Below are 19,721 nucleotides of genomic sequence, written 5' to 3'. Positions count from 1 at the left end.
AAATTGTAATAATATTCCAAATTACAGTATTTTTGATCAAATAAATGCAGCATTGGTGAGCAATAACAGATTTCTTCCAAAAACATAAAACCTCAAGTGCACAAGATTTTGATTTTCTATTGTACTACCTCTGTGTGTTTATCCACTTATTCTGAGTACCAAATTTTTTTCTTTTTAGTAGCCTAGGACAAATATGCTTATTTTGCCAATTTTTTAAAGTGGTCATCAGATGCCCATTTTCCACAAGTTGATATGATTCTTTAAGGGTCTTAATGAAAAGTCTGTAACATAGTTTGGTTAAAATTTCTCAGTGGTAGTGTAAAAAAACACCTTATTAAACCTGTCAAAAACAAGCCGTTCTGTAGCATTTTCCTTTAAATGTTAATGAGCTCTGCTGATCCCACCCCTCTCTTCCGAGCCGCTCTCTGAGTGACGTTTATTTTAGCCGCATTCATCGTGAAACTTGCTATGTAGCACATTCTTAGGAAATGCGATTTGCAAAGATTCATTAAAAACCCTTCTACTCACTTCTTCTGTAGGTGAAGCTGGATCACGAATGATTCGCGCGAACAGACGCATTTAGGTAGATCAGGGTACTCATTCCCTTCAAAACGAAAGTAACATTAATCCTCTGAGTCTTCAGTGGCTCAGATGTCAGAAGTAAATGCGATACTACATCCAACAACAGAACGCCTCAATCGCTTAATCGGAGACATCTTGTCTTCCCCTGCACCGGAGTCGACAATGGCGGACAGCTCACTCAGGGCGGGTCTAAGGTAAGACGGCCTTGTCAATCAACTATTGTGGGAGCGACCTGTGCAGGACTACGTCATTCGGACAGGAATCTCAGAACAGCCTGATTTGAGGAAAGGGATTTTTTTTTAAAACCACTGTGTGGATTTTTATCATTATAGGATGAACACACTTATGTTCAAACAAATTGTAAAGGGAATTTTGCATCCGATGACACCTTTAAAGATTATGGTTTATATTCATGTGCGTTCTGTTAAAGTTGAAAAATGTTCAATAAATACATTTGAGAAAAAAAATCTTACAGATGCCAAATTTTTGATCAATTTACGCATGTCTTAAATTTGCATTCACATACTTTGAAAATCTTAATTTCATACATTTTTATATGAGGTCCAGGTTTTCTGCACCAAAACCAATGTCCATGTTTGCTTCCCTTTTTTGCACGTAAAATAAGCAACAGCGGTTTGCTGTTGGGTCGAATAAGTGCCCCATTTTTAAACAGCTTCTCAGAAACCATTATAATGTGACAAGATCACAATTTAAAAACAATCTGCTGTGAAATGAGCTTCACAGCACAATGAAGTTGATGCAAAAGATCAAGGAATCCATGATTCCTCAACACAGCAAAAAACAACTGCTGGATGTCCAAAATAATACTGTTCAGATGAAAACGCACAAATCAAACAAATGTCATAGCTGGGGAAAACAGCTGCTACAGCAGGCAGTCGCTCACTCACATGGTGAAAAACCAATCAGGAAAACAAACTGAAACAAGTTTGCACCCACCCTTGCCCTCTTTTGTCTTAGCCTTGCGTACGGGAGCTGCTGGTGCGGGCTCGGCACTGATTTGGGCTCCGGTTGCAGCGGCTGGGGTTTCTGCCGCCGTTCCAACAGTTACAATGGCGCTAGCAGCTGCCAGGGCTGTGGTGGCAGCAGCCGAGCCCCGCAGAGGGTTGTTAGTGCTGAACTCCCTCCACTTCGCTCCCAGAACCATCATCATTTTGGAAACGGCAATTTTGGGGTTCTTGGCAGCGATCAGAGGCCTGTGAGATTGTGGAAAGACATAATGGTTACAATTTAGGGGGAGATCCATTTAAATTAATGATTTTATTGCCATCCTGATGTTGGTTTAAAGCCAACAACATATTCCAGACCTGCACATATTAACATCATGCAGCGCTACAAACAAGTCACCTTTATTTATAGAGGGCTTAATTCAATACAGATTGTTTCTTAATAGCACACTTCTGCAAACTTCTTAAAATATGAGTCAAAGCAGCTCAAAAAAAAAAGACAAGTGTCTTTATTCAACTCAAGGTTAATGCGTATTCAGTTCAGTAACTGCGTAAAAGTTGAAACATTCAGCTTAAAAAGCAGCTCTACATAACATAATGATGCGATTTTTCAGCTCAAGCTTGTTTCTCATCTGATAGTGTCAGTACAGTCAAATCAGTAATATATATTTCACCCAAATGGTAGCCGTTGACTTCCATAGTATTTTTCCCAAGTCAATGGCTTCCGTCAACTGCTTGGTTCCCAACATTCTTCAAAGATCTTTTGTTCTCAACAGAAAAAAAGAAACTCGAACAGGTTTGGAACAACTTGAGTGTGAGTATATAATGACAATTTTTATTTTTCAGTGAACTCTCTCTTTAAGTGTCTTTTAAAACTCCAACTAAGCAAGCCAAAGGTGACAGGGGACAGGAGCCCAAACTCCAGTAACAGAAATGGAGAAAAACTACCACAGCAACATTTAGACATGCATCTAACATACTTTTGTCAGAGTAGACACCAAGTTATTTATGATTATGATGAGCGAATATTGCAAGTTATGCGATACCACTTCTAATATGGCCACAAATGAAAAAGCAGCAGTTAAAATCCGCATGAAACATTGAAATCATGCTTTCTTCCCTATTGTGATGCATATCCGATTGAAACAGCTTCTCGAATGAGAAAGAAAAAAAAAAAGGCAGGACTTGGTTTTGGTTCATTGGGATTGTTTTTGTTTGCTATTGCTGCGATTTCACGTGAGTGACAGCTTATTGTCCCACCATCGCGCACGTCATCAAAAAAGACGTCTAAATTGTTTAAAGATTATGAGGGCACATGGACTTTAATAGAAGTAATGTGCACAGCTAAATCATTTATAATAAACACCGCAACATTCCATAAAACATAAGTACAGTCAATTTTGTTTTAATGGTGACTTTACTATAAAAAAGTTCAATGATTTTTATCATATTGGTAATGTGGGTAATGCGCTCATACCTTACGAACTGGCTGAAGGCTTTGTAGTTGGTCAAAGTCCTATAGTCTTCCTCGGTGAAGACATGATCAATGTCCTCCATACCCCAGGTATCCAAAAGCTGAGAGGAACTTTTTGGCTCCTTGAAATCAGTTCAGAAAAACACGTCTTATAGAACTGAGTGATTGGATTTATATTTACTTTGTCATGCAGTTAATTTAGCTTCCTTATGAACTCACAGCATCGTCATCATCATCGTCTTCCTCTTCCTCGGGTTCTCTCCGTTTTGAAGCGGCTGAGTTTCTTTCAGTACCAGAGCTGCTTCTTTTCTTGTCCTTTGTGGTGCTGGCTCTTTTCTTCTTTTTCCTGCCAGGTGTGTAGTCGCTACCCTCGCTTTCTGAACGGTCTTCACCATCGTCCAGATCAGGGCCTTCCACTGGCTCCGGAGAACTGATGCCGATATCCTGGAGAACACACAGGAGGTAGGTTTGATCAGTTTTGGATGCCGGTAAAATCACTGGTCAATTGTCCAAAACAAGATCTTAGAATAAGGTTTATATTAATGTACTATACTATTCAAAGATTTGAACTTAGTAAGATTTTTAAAGCATTTAATTAATCAAAAGTGACAGTAAAAACCATGTATAATGTTACAAACACGCTGAAATCATGCGTTTTAAACCATATGAGTTTAAACTTCTGATATACGGTTTTCTGAGTGCACGCATCCGAAGCACACGGACAGAAACAGCGGTCACAGCATGCGAGTAAACTAAGTTCTCATTCACACGCAAGTCTACGTTAAAAACACACGAGTTACAAAAACAGTCAGTTATGTCTATGAAGGTAAACAGCTGGAAAATAAATTGCATGATTATTTTAGATCGGTGTGGCAGCAGCATACAGTAAATAAATCCACTGCTCTCTTGTCTCCTCTGAGGCTGGGACTCTAAATAGTGTTCTGTGCTCGTCTGTGCAGCCAAAGGCAGAACAGTTAGCATGTTTTGCTCAATCTTTCACCATGGCATTAGAACTGCTACACCATTGTCACTTGCGAAATCAAAATGACGACGCCTTGGGTGGAAACTTACAGATTAAGAGGTGGTAATATTATAATGAGATCCCTTTGCCACGTCACAAAGGGAGCAAAATCAGACGCGCTCGTTTTTTCAGAAGCTTGCAGAAAAAGGCTTACTTAAAGTTACTGGGTTAATCTTTTTCACGTTTCCTTGTTTGGTAGATGCACTGGGGACCTGATTATAGCACTTAAAACCTGGAAAAGTCAGATTTTCATGATGTGTCACCTTTAAATATACAAATATCTAATGTAAATAAACATTAACATATAGCCATAAAATCAGCATGCTTAACTGTAAAATCCTTTCCAAAATGTTTAATTAAACTAGTTTTAAATGTATTCCTGCAGGAAATATCAACTACCCAAAAAAACTAAAATATAATATAAAAATAGAGAAAATAAATCAGTCTGTTATTAGATGATTGCATGTTTTTATTTGAAGAATAAAACAGCAGCCAACCATACATTTTCCTACATAGTTTAAATAAATGCATAACTTAAAAAATGCAGCCTAGTAATCATTTTAGGCTTCCTGCATTAATTATTATTGTCCATTATGACAATAGCATCACTGTCTCTGTTCTCAAGCAAGCAGAAGTCCCATCCAACTTGTGCATGAGCTCGCATTCATACAAAGTCCTTTTAACAACCACTTATGAAGTTTCAAAAAACATTTCATAATCTTTAACGTTAAATGATTCCGCTTGTATTATAAGATTAAAACCTGACTATTTTACATTGTGTTCAATATTTTAAAAAATAAAGGGATCACTTGACCAGTTAGTCAAGAATCAGATTTTGCAGCACAAATGAAATGTTGAAATTTGGATAGTAGCCTACATGGCTGTGTTGCAACAAAAGCACTTTGTCTTTTTGAACACAACAGCTGTAGATATTAACGAAGCAGTCGGATCTGGATTCAGTGGCAAAAAAAAAATGGAATTATGTACCTTTGATATTAACAGTCATTAGGACATGTTATCCCATTTGCGGCGCCAGCTAAATTGCTCTGTTTCCCATTAAGACACTGTGGGGGAGGTTTCTAATCCATAACATAAGGACAGTGAATACTGCATTCTCCAAGGATACCACACACAAGCAATATCCACACACACTCACAGAAAAGGCCATTACCTCTCTCCGGGAGCGATTCCTCTTGCTGCCTTTGCTCTCTCGGCTACTTTTTTTGGCTTTCTTCTTCTTTTTCACCTTTGGGGCATCATTTTCTGACAACTCATCCAGGTCATCCTCGTCTGTGGAACAAACACACAAATCATTTAATAAATGAATTATTCATTTGAATTATGTGTAATTATTTTTCCCTTGATAAATGATACTTTCCCAGTAATTCGGATAAGAATTATTCTACAAATGTGAATAAAAATCATGTTTACACACATTGCACTGAGAAATACCCATTTGTTTTAATATTTTAAACTCAAACTTTAAGTCTGCATATTTATTTGAAGACTTAGTCCATATTCACTATAAAATTACTACTGATTTTCCTCATTTTCAGATCTGGAGATAGTAAAATAGGAGTTCAAAATAAAATAAGTCATGAGAATGTGAACACTGTAATTAGAAAAAGAGCTGCTCAGAATAATCCAATCAATCATCAACGTAGTGCTTTGACATTTACATTTAATCTAATAATATGACAGCAATAGATTAGTCATCTACAGATCTATTTCAGTCATTTGATCTGGGCCGGTTAAAAATAATCCTGTGCACTATACAGTGAGAAGAGATGTCAATTACTGTCAATCTCACTGTGATACAGGAAGTATTAAATGACAAAAACAAATCACTGATATAAGTGACCTGAGTATTATAATCAGATACAATACAAACATTGAATTTAAGGACATGCAATTGTGTGTCACTTCTAACAGTTGCATATGGCACTGATTTTACTATATCTGTTTGGGAAGTGACACTGCACTGTTGTTATTATTATTCTTCTGTCAGTCCTTGACTAAATTTTCCCATGGATGACAGTAATCTGATAAGATCTTAATGGATTTGCCTCATTATGAAAAACAATATAATGGCTTTTCTCCAGATACCACAGTAAAATTAATATAGCAGCCTCTTTGAGTTGACTAACCACACCATAGATACTAAAATTAAGCACACACAACACATTAAAAAAAAGTTCCTTCCTAAAGTGGTTAAAATTAATCTTACTAATCATGCAAGACAGAAAGTAAGGCACAAATAAGAAAATACACCGAGTATTTTGCTCCATTCCACCCCCCTTTAACCATTTCCCTAAAAATAAAACTGGCGTCACATCCGATTTCTGCACACACTGAAGTACAAAATCAAAATATTAAACTTATAAACCAACGTTTATAGTTATTTAACAAGCAAAATAGCATATTGTTTTGGCTTGGACGCTACAGGCCGACAGCGCGCGCGAACACAGAAAAACCTCACGCGTCAAACTCGCACGCGACTGTTACCGGTAGGCCGCTACGCACCGATGCAGGTACAACAACAACATTACACATCTAATGTTACTATAAAACCAGAAGTACTGTTCAATTAGCACCCCAGTTTGCTCACATTTACATTTTGTGCCATGTTTGACTAATATAAAGACATATTACTTGAGTATGACGGTAAAAAAAAAAATAGCAGGTCGACGGTTAGCCGCGTAAAAAAACCGGCAAAACAAAGCGCTGACTAGAAACCACCAAGAGGGTGATAAAACGCAAAGGTATCCAAATATTTCAGGTGAATTACTCTTAAAAACGACAATTCCGGTTTACTATGTTTCATAAGAAAGGAAACATCTCGATTCTATCAACCGCGCTTGTGGTTTAGCATTAGTTAGCCGACTAACGTTAGCCACCGCTTCGTCGAATAAATTAAGTTTCGCACCAATAAAGTCCAACTGAGAACATAAAATACATCGTGAATAATCCGCTTAAATATTTCGTGTATCTGCATTTCATCCACATACACAGTAAACGACATCAAAACCGACTGATCCAGTGGAGTTGACCCGCGTCAGTAAACGTAAATATTTTACCTGGCATCATCGAGCGATGTTCAGATTCGTCTCTGTCGTCCTCACTGCCGGACATATTGTTGATTCCACCAGCTAGAGAGGATTGTGAACACTTGTCACTTGTGTGCCGATTTTCGCCTCCTCTGGTGCCTTCCTGAAGCCGGGGGAGACAGAAAATAAAAGAACAATACAAACGGAAGTTAATAGCCACGGTAGCATGCTGATCATAGTGGTCACTCCGTGGCAAGAAAAAAGCGTGCAAATATATCTAAACCGAATGATATTTGTTAACCATTGTTAATGCAACTGAAAAAAAGCACTTGAACTTTTAAAACACGCGGCTGAAATAAGTTATGGAGATTTAATAGGCAAATGGGGCATGATGTGAGTGAGGCATTAGCTAAGCAGGCTAGGGATGCTAACCTGCAAAGTGTCCATAACTTTTAAGATTCCTTTCATTTTACATGCATTAAAAGATGTCATAATATGATTTTTGTAAAAACACAAGTAGAATAAATGTAATACAATGTTAGAAAGTGTACTCACAACTTGACCTGTTCCCTTTTTCAAACAAACAGCTAATTCAATCTAAGATGTCCCCACGTTGTATTGGCTCCTTTTCATCAACACTTAAAAACAATTTGTAATATCCCTGTTTCTAATGAATATGTAGTGAAAGTGTATCCAGGTTATGTAGGATGCACACAACGTCGCAGTTTCTCCTTCTGCCACTTACACCCTTTGCATAGACACAAAGAGATCAGGGGCCAGACATCCCATAATAATCTCCCTCCCCATATTCACACATACACATACATACAGACATTCACCCTTCCCCCCACCGCATAGTTACCTTGCAACATACAGACCATAATACCCCCCCCAACAACCAAAGACAGACCCTCTCTTCCCCATTCCACCGTGCCCTTAGCAACTGTTGCCATGGAGACAGCCACCCCCTCCCACCCCAGTTAACATCCCATAATAATAAACATAGTCACTGACATCCCACAATAACCATAACTCCGAAAAAAGAATGAACGGGAACTGAGCCGGAAGAGAGAGAGAGAGAGGGGAAAAAAGTCGATTAGCAACTCCTCGCCAGCCTGCTTCCTTATTACAGTTCTGTATTTACAGTAGACATTTGTGAGCGTATAAAACGCCATATATGATCCAAACATAAAGTTACTGCTCTTCAGGCCAATGGCATTTTAGCTTGCAACTGTTCTGCCCGCATGCAGCCAACTTTGCGTTTGGGGTCCAAAAATGAGCCCAAATGGCAGATAATGAAGAATGAAGAATCTTTAACATCCATGGAACCTTTCCATTAAACAAAAGGTTCTTTATAGTGGAAAAATGTTCTTTAGATTTTTCAAATGTTCTTTACACCAAGAAAAAATGGGTTATTTTTAAGAACTCTTCACTGAAACGTTCTTTAGGCAACCAAAAATGGTTCTTTTATGGCATCACTGCTAAACCCCAGTTTTGGAACCTTTATTTTTCAGAGTGCAGATCTGGTATTGTATTTTTAGTTTCAAGGCCACGGTCAAAGACGGTCTACCTCTCAAGTTCAAATCTCACATTGATAGTGCTGCTATATAAGTGTTTCAAATGGAATTGGCACTATTTGGTTGAGGCCTTCAGACGTTATAGATGGGACACTGGGACCCGTTTGTCCTCCTCATATTGCCACCATAGCTAACCTTTTGTCATTTTCACCCCATTATCATCCACCTAGATTTCTTTGCATGCAGAGAAGTAAAAATGACAAACACTGAAGGCTCTTGATATACATCCATCACAATGCAGCACATATGTATGCACACATGTGAATATATAGAAACAAATGTAATTTCTTGGGTGGGGGGATGGGGAGTGGTAGGCACCATATAGCATAATTACATATCAAAGAAATATAGAGGTGGTCGTCATGACAACCCACTCAGGCGCACCCCTCCTCCACACTCCAAAGCACCAAATATCCAGTAATAATGTCTCAGCCAAAAGAAAACACAGACCATAAAATTATTCCTGTGCTGGCAGTTGTCATGGCAATATGCAAGAAAGAGGTGTTTCTGTGTGTGTGTGTGTGTGTGTGTGTGTGTGTGTGTGTGTGTGTGTGCACGTGTGTCTGTCTTTTGGGGTGGTGGGGGTGTAAGGGAGGGGTTTCAGATTACCATGCATGCTAAAATGAATACCATAATACTCCTTTTACACTTTCTCTGCTAGTTCCCTCCTCCCCCCACACCCAAACCGAACGTGACTCCATAACTGGGTGAAAGAGCCACATATGGACACCATCAGAGATGGCTACTGATAAACTCTTAAGGGACATTTGGATCGGACCAAAAACTAAAGCAATTTGGCTGTGATTTCAATGACTTAGTAGGCTTAGTACATTAAATGCTTTTGTAAATAGTAATATTTATATTAGTGCTACATGAGCACTTGTTTTAAGGGTTCTTACTCAATTCAGAAAAAGAATATTGCAGTCTTTGTTTCATGAGGTAGAAATGCAAATATTATGTGAAATAATATGTGAATATTCTACCACAAAGCCAGATTAAAAAAAACACCTAAATGTAAAGAGACAAAAATGAACAGTCCCGATATTCCCTCTTTCCCCCCCCCTTCAGTCCAGCCCCCACCCCTCCCCCTCCCTAATGGCCCAGACATCCCATAATATGCCTGATGACTAGCACCCCCCCCCCCCCTTTAATCTCAGCCTGAACCCAATACTAAATCATGCAAAACTGCATAAACTGATTTTCTGCACCCTTGCATTAGCAACAGCAGCCTTGCAGGCTCAGATTTGCAACACTGACTAGATGTTATCCTTCAGTAGGCTGGTTAATTGTTTTTAAACCGTACAGATATTTACGCACAATGTTCAGTGTAAACATGAGGAAAAGGGAAGTAATTGGTCAAGGCTTCCAGAATGAACCTTATGATTATGACACATTTGATATACATTACCATATAATGGCTGTGTCATTTCCATATCCTTATTTCCCACCCCATCATATTCCAAAGCATTGCAATCGATAAATTTTTATCACATGGACCTATTGTACTTCTGTAAGTAAACAATGGATGTTAATTATAATGCATTAGCTTCAGGGCCCCCGCTGCAACACACTATGAAATACAACACACTGTAAGTAGTTTAAAAAAATATATATAATTCTGATTAAAAAATAAATAAATAATGATGCATGGGGCACTGCAAGAGATAATGAGTCATTTTCCCAACCTGCAACTGTTACCAGTGGAAACATTTGAAATCAGGTCAAATGCATGCTCTTTATTAATTCATAATGCTTTTAGGCGCACTGGGTTTATCTCATTTATTTGTAGGCTATATTCTCATATGGAATGAATTCAGATCACAAACTGAATAGTTAAATAGAATATCAAAAAAAAATGTTCCAGTAAGTGTCATAGTATTTTGTACTTGGGATGAGAAACTTGCATGCTGTATTCAAGATTCAAGATTTTTATTAGTCATATACACAATTATACAGAGTATAACCAGCAGTGAAATGTGAGTCAGGTCCGCTCCAAGGACAGTGCAATTGTATAGACAAATATTAAGAAAAAGAAAAGTAGAAAAATAAAAATAAAAAAAAAGAATAAAATAAAAAAATTATATGATCAATGAGTCAAATCAGCATATGTTTTTCTAGTTAAACTTCAGATTAATTTAACCAATTTCAACTTCAGTTTTAAAGCTATACAAGATTCAACTTGATTTTTGTAATGTCAGTTTAATATAAGTCAGCAGCTGAACTCAAGTTTTTAAGTTGAAGTAGGTGGAAATTTTTAGACCTTCCACATACACTGTAGTCACTATATATTTTTAACGTACTATACTTTGTAGACCTTTCCGTTCTCAAAGCTTTCTGAGTGTCTGGACTGGTAGTGTAGACAGAGTCTGTACTATAAAAACATAAGGTCTCTTCAGTAACAGGCATCTTCTTTCTTCCAGATGCGCTTGTGAGATATGTGCTTATTTTTAACCAACCAACCAACCAACATAACGCAATGGTAAGGTTATGATTGCAATTTCTAGCACAGCAGTCTTCACCCATGCAGGGTGTTTGTTCTCATCCATAATCCAACTACAGTAAAACTGCCTGGAGAACAAAACATCATAAATCCTGTAGATGTAAACCCAAAAATTAATAACACAAGACATTTTAGGGGAAGACTAGGAAACTAAAACATTTAAACAATTACTAAAGAGACTGTCTGAAAAATTAAGTGTGCATTTATTAGTTGAGTGTTTGACTATACTAATTTAGGGTAAAAGTAATCATGGTGACAGACAATCAGGAATGTGTTGATGATGGTGACCTCTAGTGGTTGACTGTGCAAAGCTGGCATAGAGATATTGCTCCTCCTAGTGTCCAGGAGTGATATACACAACCTGCAGACCCAGAGAGATGTCCAAATACTTGATTATTGTATTTTTAATGCACATCTCGAATATTTGCATTGTTTAAATGGCTGGTTTAATTTCAGTAAGACTTGAAATACATTCATTTTGAGCAAGTTACAAAGTAATAGTGATATGAGCTATCTGAATCCATTAGGGGGCAGTCGTGGCCTAATGGATAGAGAGTTGAACTTGTAACCCGAAGGTTGTGGGTTCAAGTCTCAGGTCTGGCAGGGATTGTAGGTGGGGGAGTGAATAACCACCACTCTCTCCACCCTCAATACCACCACTGAGGTGAGACCCTTGAGCAAGGCACCGAACCCACAACTGCTCCCTGGGCGCCGCAGCATTGGCTTTTGTATTATTAAATCTGTGCAAATATTCAAGATGTGCATTAAAAATACAATAATCGAGTATTTGGACATCTCTCTGGGTCTGCAGGTTGTGTATATCACTCCTGGACACTAGGAAGAGCAATATCTCTATGCCAGCTTTGCACAGTGTTATTGTATTATATCAGCATTTGTATTATTAAAACACATTTATAATAATTATACAAAAGATTTCTTATTCAAATAAATGCTGTTCTTTTGAATTTTCTGATAATCAAAGCATCCTAAAATAAAATATATTACAGTTTCTACAAACATATTAAGCAGCACTGTTTTCAAGATTGACAATATTAAGAAATGTTTCTTGAGTAGTGAATCAGTATATTAAATGATTTCTGAAGGATCATGTGACACTGAAGACTTAAGTATTCATAGTCAGCTACAGTGTTTATATGTGCTTTAGGTAGAACTTGTATTATTGATTTAAATGTGTTTCCACAGAATGTTATATTGATAGAATAGCATTGTGGAGTGTAATGTTGAGATGTCAACAGTGACAAGATTTTTTATTCTGAGATGCATACTGCTGTATTTTTTGAAGTACAAATAGACAACTCTGTGAAAGAAATGCAAAATAATATATGACAGTCCTGTGACTCTACAGTGACCTGTCTGCTAAAGTGAATTTGACACATGCTGGAAAGCAATGACTCAACAGAATATGTACCACAGATATGTTTATTCAGCCAGGCTCTGATGTCAACACAGTGAAAAGGTCTTTCTTTTAAGAGTGGCATTAAAAAAAGAACAAAGAGACACTGCTGTTCTTATTTATCCTTGAATGCTTTTGGCAGGGTAAACTGTGTGCTTTATTCAACATGCTAAAGATCACATTTCAGGTCAGGGATTTCTTACTTTGTTCAAGCCTTAAACTCTACTGCCATAACAATCACAATTGTTTTTCACTCTTTTACACTCTCAGACAAAAAAGGCACAAAAGCTGTCGCTGAGGTGGTACCTTTTTAAAAGGTACACCTTTGTATTTTATTTTACCCTAAAGGGTGCATATTGGTACCTTAAAGTACATTTTAGTGCCTAAAGTGTACAAATAAGTACCTAAATGATACATATTACTACCTTTTGCAAGGGTACCGCCCCAGTGTCAGCCTTTGTACCTTTTTTTCTGAGAGTGAATACACTTAGTTTTTGATTATTGACCTCAGTAAGCAGAAGATTAACTCACCGGCAGGCTATCCAATATGTAGATGAGCTTGTTTGTCAGATTAAGAGAAATTTAGCATCTCATCACGTGTTCACCAATGGATCCTCAATGGGTGCCGTCGGAATGAGAGTCCAAACAGCTGATACAAGCATCACAATAATTTACAAGTAATCCACACCACTCCAGTCCATCAATTAACATCTTTGAAACAAAAGCTGTGTGTTTGTCAGAAACAAATCCATACAATGTCTTTAACTTTAGATCACTGCGTCTGGCTCAATATGAGTCCACATTGCTTTCTTCAAACATCTTGGCCTGAGTGTAAATATATAAATGAACAAATTTAGATTTTACGTTAAACTATTCACTTTATTTAATATTGGAATTTATGGTCTGTAATGTACTGTATGTAAATGATCTTCAAATGAATTTCATTGATAGATTGTATGGAGAAATAAAAAGGTTTACTTAAGGAAGCTGCTCAAATGTAAACCTCTTAATTGTACTTGCAGCAATTCAAGAACCTATTTAAACACAAACATTTACCATTGGTCTGTAATTTTTTAAAGTTTCTACTTTTTTCTCTTGAGAATTTAGCAACTAACAGATAAATAAGCATTTACACAGCATAACACAACATTTACACAGATAAGTTACATTTAAAAAATTCTTCTTAGTGAAACCATCTCGACTAAGGGCTTTGTCGATCAATGAAGAAACATTACTGCTATTCTCTAATAACATTAAATATATTTTAAAAAGCATGAAAACATTAATCACATTCATAACACTGAAGCACCACAATATGATGTAATTGTGACTGCATGGCCAAGAGGTTCGTACAGCCTGTTATCTTCAAAATAATACCCTCTTCATCTCAGTATGATAGTGTCAAGATCAATGTGACCCAATTCCCTGAAAAATAATCTTATTAAAATAAACAGTGTAATCACAGATTATCTTTCACTCACCTTTATGTGTCAGTCTAATAAACAGTCTAAATGTTCACACTCGCACACTATATAGCTACATCTATTTTCTGTAATAATAGCTGTCATTCAGCAAGACACTATATTCTCTATAATTAGATTCTGTTCATAAATATAGAACAAATTTGTTAAAGTAAAACGTATTGTTAAATTAAAAGTCAACAACAGCTGCAATGCATTTTTCTTCTGTAATAACCTTATGTTTCAAACAAGATATTCAACAAGGGAAAAATATAGGACAGAGCTTAATTTTATCCATTGGAAATTTACTGGATTGTTTAAAAAGTGGAGTTTTGATATAGAATGTAGCCTTTAAGTAAAACCATAAACCATATTAGTTTTTTGGCTATTGGTTAACAAATATACAAAAGAAAGTGGTTTCAAAGGCAGTGAAACTTATTTCATTTCAATAAAATATGATAGTCAAACATTTTTTGTCATTTAGACAATTTTATACACAATAAAAATAAGAAGCGTATATTAAGAAAGTGAATAAAGTTATATAAAAATAATTGTAATTTGTTAATAAATAAAAATTAAATAATTTTGATGTCAGGTTGACTTTATAAGGTTATTGTTTTGCAATAAAAAAGCTTTTGTATGCAAGTGAAAATATTTCTATTTTGCATTCTTTTACAATCGAATGTAACATTTTTCATTACAAATTATATTATTGGCATGACAATTATAAATCAACATAAATTTGAAAATTCTTTAAATAGGCTATTTATTAGGCTATTAATGTGACATCATAACTTGTCTTGCTTTTATATTTTTCTTAAATTCCTTATTGCAGGTTCGATTTTTAATCACTTTTCACTATTTTAATATTTATCATATGCTTTGCATTCCTTAGTTACATTGGAGGGTTTTAGTCTTGCTTCTTTCTACCCAGTTCCTCCATCTATTTTTACCAGCAGCCACGGAGGAACATTGCAGCACCCTGTGTTTGTTGTCTCCCCTCCTCTGCCCGGGTCTCTCGTTCCCACTTATTAATCAGTCGCCTTGACCTACTCATCCTCCTCTTTCTGTCCTCCTCTTCTCTCTAATTCTCAGCATCTTCGTCTGACTCATCTTTTCATCCCCTCCCCCTTCTGTTTCTCCTCTCATCTCGCTCTCATTCTGGTTTCCACCCACCCTCGCTCTGTTTTGCCTCTCTCTTCCGCGGCTCGACACTTCCAGGCTACGCGCACTGACGGCAGGTAATCGTCGCACGAAAGCTTGTAATTCTTCCTTTTGCATATTTGCATCATTAATGCATCTGATGGTTTGGCTTATAGATGAACGTGTTATTCTGTTTGGACATGATTTTGTGAATGTTGCATTAATTTATGAGCAATTATTTATTATTATGTCAAGACATTGCTGTTTTTGGAGCATGCCTCTGCGGACAGACAGTTGCATGCGGAGTCACTCCTTATGTTGGGATGCTGGATGTGAATTTGGATGGCAGTGTTTTCTGGTGCCCCCGCACTATGTGTCTGCTTTACTGTTTCTATATAGGCTGCGTGTGTTATCAGTATGTGTCCAATCTGTCCTCATTGGAAGATCGTTTATTTTACTGAATTGAATCTTATTTTATACAAGTCACTTCGTTAATTTGAACGGAGCTCAGTTAAAATGTTAAATTTAAAAAAAAAGTTATATATTTTTTAAATTATTACAGTGAAGTCATTTATGCAGTAAATTATGAGAGACGCTAACGATTAGTTCACCTCGAGAGTTCCGAGTCATATATTCGTCACGTGACAAACGCAAAAAGAACGAATCGCTAGTGAACGAGCCATTGCTAGTTCTCATTCGCTTCGATGCTCCAGAAAGCTCTTCTTTTCGCCAAAGGGATGTTAAATTATTTATATTTTTCTTGCCCCATCACGCCACTTCTCTGCGCTATGCACCCCACCCCTCCGCAGATCTAACCCCCCCCCCCCCCCCCCCCGCGCTCTGCTGACATCCCCGTTGCTGCAGTATCACACTGGCACGGCGCAAATTAGTAGTGTCCGGATTCAGATGCATGATCAGGAGCTGCTCGGACCAGTGTTGTCGTTACTCCTCCTCCCCCGGTTTAAACGCTGGTGGTCGGTGCTACGAGACGCGCATACCATTAGCAAGGTGACGCGCGCGCGGTCGTTGCATATTTAGAATGCAATTTGCATGTTCTGGGGTTTCATTGGCTGCGAGCGTGGCATCTCGCTTGAACTGTATCTCGCATTGGAACTGAATGTTCCAGAAAAACGGTTCCATTTTCAAAGCCATCAGATTGATTGGCACTCATGATGTGCTTGGAAAGACATTGAGGGTTAAATCAAAATGCATGCTCTTTAGGCTACTTAATGGTCTTATTCTGAATTAATCTTTAAACAAAATTGAATAATAGCCTACATATATAACCAAATACAGTACAGCTATTTGTATTGTTTTAATAAAATTGTATTGTTGTACAGAACATACACTATTCATGATACATCCATTCCAGTCCTGCTTTTGTTTTCCTTCGAAATTAAACGCATTATAGAAGTAAAATGGGTTGCATATGGCTATGTGATGTTGAGTGTTTGATATCGAATTGGATGGGTAAAAAACCTGGCATTCCTTCAGAAAAAAACACCCAAGATTTGAAAGATTTTTATTTTGGCGTTTTTTTTACTTTATTAGCATAGGATAGTGTAGAAGTCACAGGAGGTGGAATGAGAGACAGAGGAGGGTGGGATTGGGAAAGGTCCTCGAGCAGGGATTTGAACTCGGGACGCCCGTAGCACAACTGCGCTATATGTCGGTGCTCAAGGCTACCAACTGAAAAACATAAAGATTAGGACCTCTCGGAGGTCCAATGCATGTTTGTCAACTCTTTGCGGCACCAAGTGCAACCTAACTAATTGTGTGGCAACAAAACACGGTATTTCATGCTAAAATACAGTTACACTAATGTATTTTGTACACAGAAAGCCAAACCCTGCTGCATTTCGACAACTGAAATGTTGTCAGCACTTTATTTTATGCACCAAACACTAAATTCAAAACTGATTTTGTGCACAAAAATTCACAAACGCTTCATTTTGTGTACTATAGTGGATAACAGAAAACACCTTTGGTGAACAAATTGGTTTTCTCGATCACAGAATACATATTGTCTATTAAAAACCCTAGTTCTTCACTTAAATTTATGCATTTTTCATTTGAGCAGCATTTCGAATGTAAAAAGAGATTTATTGCAGGTGCAGGTAGAACAAAACCATGTTCGTGCTGACATGCTGGAGGACTCGCTCACTTTTAGATGTTTGTTTTACTCATGCAAGGTCAAATAAAGGATGCAATGGACACACAGTTTCTAAACGTCCTGTCCAGTTAGAGTCAGCAGAGGTTTAGCTCATCCCCTCTCTTGTTTTCTCTCTGTGTTTAAGGATGTCGATTGTGAGCATTGTTGCCAGGGAAATCCTGGACTCTCGGGGAAACCCTACAGTGGAGGTGGACCTGAGAACTGATAAAGGTGAATCAATAGAGTCTCTCTACAACAAGGGATGAGCAGAATGTCATCCTGAATTTTAAAACCAAAAGAGTTTGTGATATCTACAATGTAAATTAAATTGAAATTTTTAGGTGTCTTCAAAACATGTTTTTTAAAAGCGTCTGCAAAAATGCATGAATGCAAAATTCAATTAAAAATAAATCTAATAAATTTTATAAAATCAGAATATATCCAAACGCAAGTTACTTTCATCGGACAAATTTAAATGTCTAAAAATTAAAAGGCAACACAGATCTATCACTATGATATGGATGCATTATGTATTATTCACTGCTGTAAATAAATGACAGGTTTGAAGTGTCAGTGTTTTTTTAGGTCTGTTCAGGGCTGCGGTGCCCAGCGGAGCGTCGACAGGCATCTATGAGGCTCTGGAACTCAGAGATGGAGACAAGAGCCGTTACAAGGGCAAAGGTGAGCGGATCACAGATGATCCATCATTCATAACATTAGCACCATTAACAATCACTACAATATTAGATCAATTTAAACTAAGCCTTCTGCAATAGTTTTGTTTATTTTATCTTAAATTTTACCTGCTGTGACCTGTATTCTTTGCTCTTCTTGTGTTTTAAGGTGTACTGAAGGCTGTTGGTCACATTAATGACACTCTTGGACCAGCCCTCATCGCATCTGTAAGTGCAAAGAGAATGGTGTTTAATGAACCTTTGTTTTTATAATAAATAACCAAATAATCAGTTTTCAACCAGCACAAGAACGGGTATAAACTGCAATCTGTGAATATTTGCTTATTTCTGGAAAAGGTCTGAATTAAGCTGAGATATTTAAGCATTAATTGCAGTATATGCGATTCCAAAAAAAAAAAAAAAATACTTGGTTTTAATGGGAGCACAGCTAAGTTTAATTAATGCATTTTCACTATGATTTACATTATTTTACAGGCTCCTATGGGTTTTTTTTTTCATTCCATGCTGTTTTTTTCTCCAGATATTTGTCACCAGTTTCCCAATAGTTTTTTTTTTTAACAGTTTAATTCTAAGCAATTGTTAATTTAATTATTTGTTATTTGTTTGTTTGTTTGTTTTACAGATCAGATTCCGATCAGATGGGATCAGAATCAGATCCCACCCCTGCACTTTAATCATTTTTCTTTTCATTATTTTTTACTCGTTTACTTATAACAGGAGATTTTAAAACAGGTCCCACTGCTACCAATCTACCAAAGGCAGAGACACAATTATCTCCTATTATCCAGGTCTTGATTTTCATTCCGATCTACACATTCCATTCTTTCGTTTTCATGTCTTTTTTTAAGTTACAGATACTCCCATGTCTACAGTGCAAAAGTTAAAAACTCTAATATTGAATTTTTTTTATTTGATGTTAACAAGGTTAATTTCACAGCAGCAGGGCTAATGATTAAACAACATTTTCATTAAGCATCAATCACTGTATTTTATTAACCTTGAGAGATTTATCTTCATGATGTGAACTTTAGGAGATCGGTGTGGTGGAACAGGAGAAACTGGACAACATGATGATTGAAATGGACGGCACAGAGAACAAATGTAAGTATGATGTTCTTTATTATGTGGAACACAAAAGATGTTCAGCCGCATGTTCAGTGCTGAAAATGCGTATACAATGACTTAGGACAAAAAAACAGCATACAATATGTTCGTACACCTTTTTTTGCTATATTCCAAGTCTTCTGAAGCCATAACCAAATTGTAACTTATTTATTGGAAATCACACCCTCCACTGTAGCTTATATTAAAACATGCCGTGTACAAGTGTGTTGTGCCAGATTTGTTGTCAGTGATGCCAAACGCTTGTAAAGAATTGTGACCTGCTTCCCTTTCAAAAAATAAGTTTGAAAGCCAAGAGTTTGAGTAAATGATGAGAGTCTTGTGGTTTTTAGGAGACCTATTTATAATATTATAAATTATAATAAAAAAAGTTACATTAAAATAAGTTTTCTATTAGAATATAATTTATTCCTGTGATGTCTCACCTGATCCTTAAGAAATCATTCTAACTTGCTTATTTATTGTTCAAGAAACATTTGTTATTATCATCAATCTTGAAAACAGCCTTTTTTTTGTGGAAATTGTGATACATTTTTTTCAGGATTCTTTTAAGAAAATAATTTATTTGA

General features: G+C 36.9%; 3 protein-coding genes across 6 annotated transcripts in view; 1 reads left to right on the top strand and 2 right to left on the bottom strand.

Moving 5' to 3' along the window:
- LOC306847340 (chromodomain-helicase-DNA-binding protein 4-like) overlaps nt 1-7,851 on the bottom strand; it is a 45,563-nt gene extending 37,712 nt beyond the window's left edge. Inside the window, exons 1-6 of the mRNA XM_079381239.1 lie at nt 7,645-7,851; nt 7,120-7,252; nt 5,214-5,332; nt 3,241-3,465; nt 3,025-3,143; nt 1,540-1,796 (exon numbers count right to left, since the gene is read on the bottom strand). Of these exons, the coding sequence (XP_079237365.1) occupies nt 1,540-1,796; nt 3,025-3,143; nt 3,241-3,465; nt 5,214-5,332; nt 7,120-7,174 (775 nt within the window). The 5' untranslated portion in view covers nt 7,175-7,252; nt 7,645-7,851. The remainder of the gene's footprint in view (nt 1-1,539; nt 1,797-3,024; nt 3,144-3,240; nt 3,466-5,213; nt 5,333-7,119; nt 7,253-7,644) is intronic.
- LOC306847341 (gamma-enolase) overlaps nt 6,497-19,721 on the top strand; it is an 18,881-nt gene continuing 5,656 nt past the window's right edge. The window contains exons 1-6 of one of the 4 annotated variants that reach the window (XM_079381240.1): nt 6,497-6,573; nt 11,087-11,145; nt 17,481-17,566; nt 17,921-18,016; nt 18,179-18,237; nt 19,062-19,131. In XM_079381240.1, the coding sequence (XP_079237366.1) occupies nt 11,102-11,145; nt 17,481-17,566; nt 17,921-18,016; nt 18,179-18,237; nt 19,062-19,131 (355 nt within the window). In that variant the 5' untranslated portion in view covers nt 6,497-6,573; nt 11,087-11,101. Of the gene's footprint in view, nt 6,574-11,086; nt 11,146-15,220; nt 15,282-17,480; nt 17,567-17,920; nt 18,017-18,178; nt 18,238-18,657; nt 18,819-19,061; nt 19,132-19,721 lie in introns of those variants that run through there. The other 3 variants (XM_079381242.1, XM_079381241.1, XM_079381243.1) reach the window with 3 other exon arrangements.
- The window catches only part of LOC306847345 (triosephosphate isomerase A), a 19,967-nt gene continuing 16,937 nt past the window's right edge, over nt 16,692-19,721 (bottom strand). The window contains exon 8 of the transcript XR_013782148.1: nt 16,692-18,235. The gene's annotated coding sequence lies outside the window, so the exon portion shown is untranslated. The remainder of the gene's footprint in view (nt 18,236-19,721) is intronic.

This window comes from Barbus barbus, assembly GCF_936440315.1.
Source record: "Barbus barbus genome assembly, chromosome: 27".
NCBI lineage: Eukaryota > Metazoa > Chordata > Actinopteri > Cypriniformes > Cyprinidae > Barbus > Barbus barbus.
The sequence above is the reverse complement of the archived record's forward strand: the minus strand, read 5'-3'. Positions and strand labels throughout refer to the sequence as shown.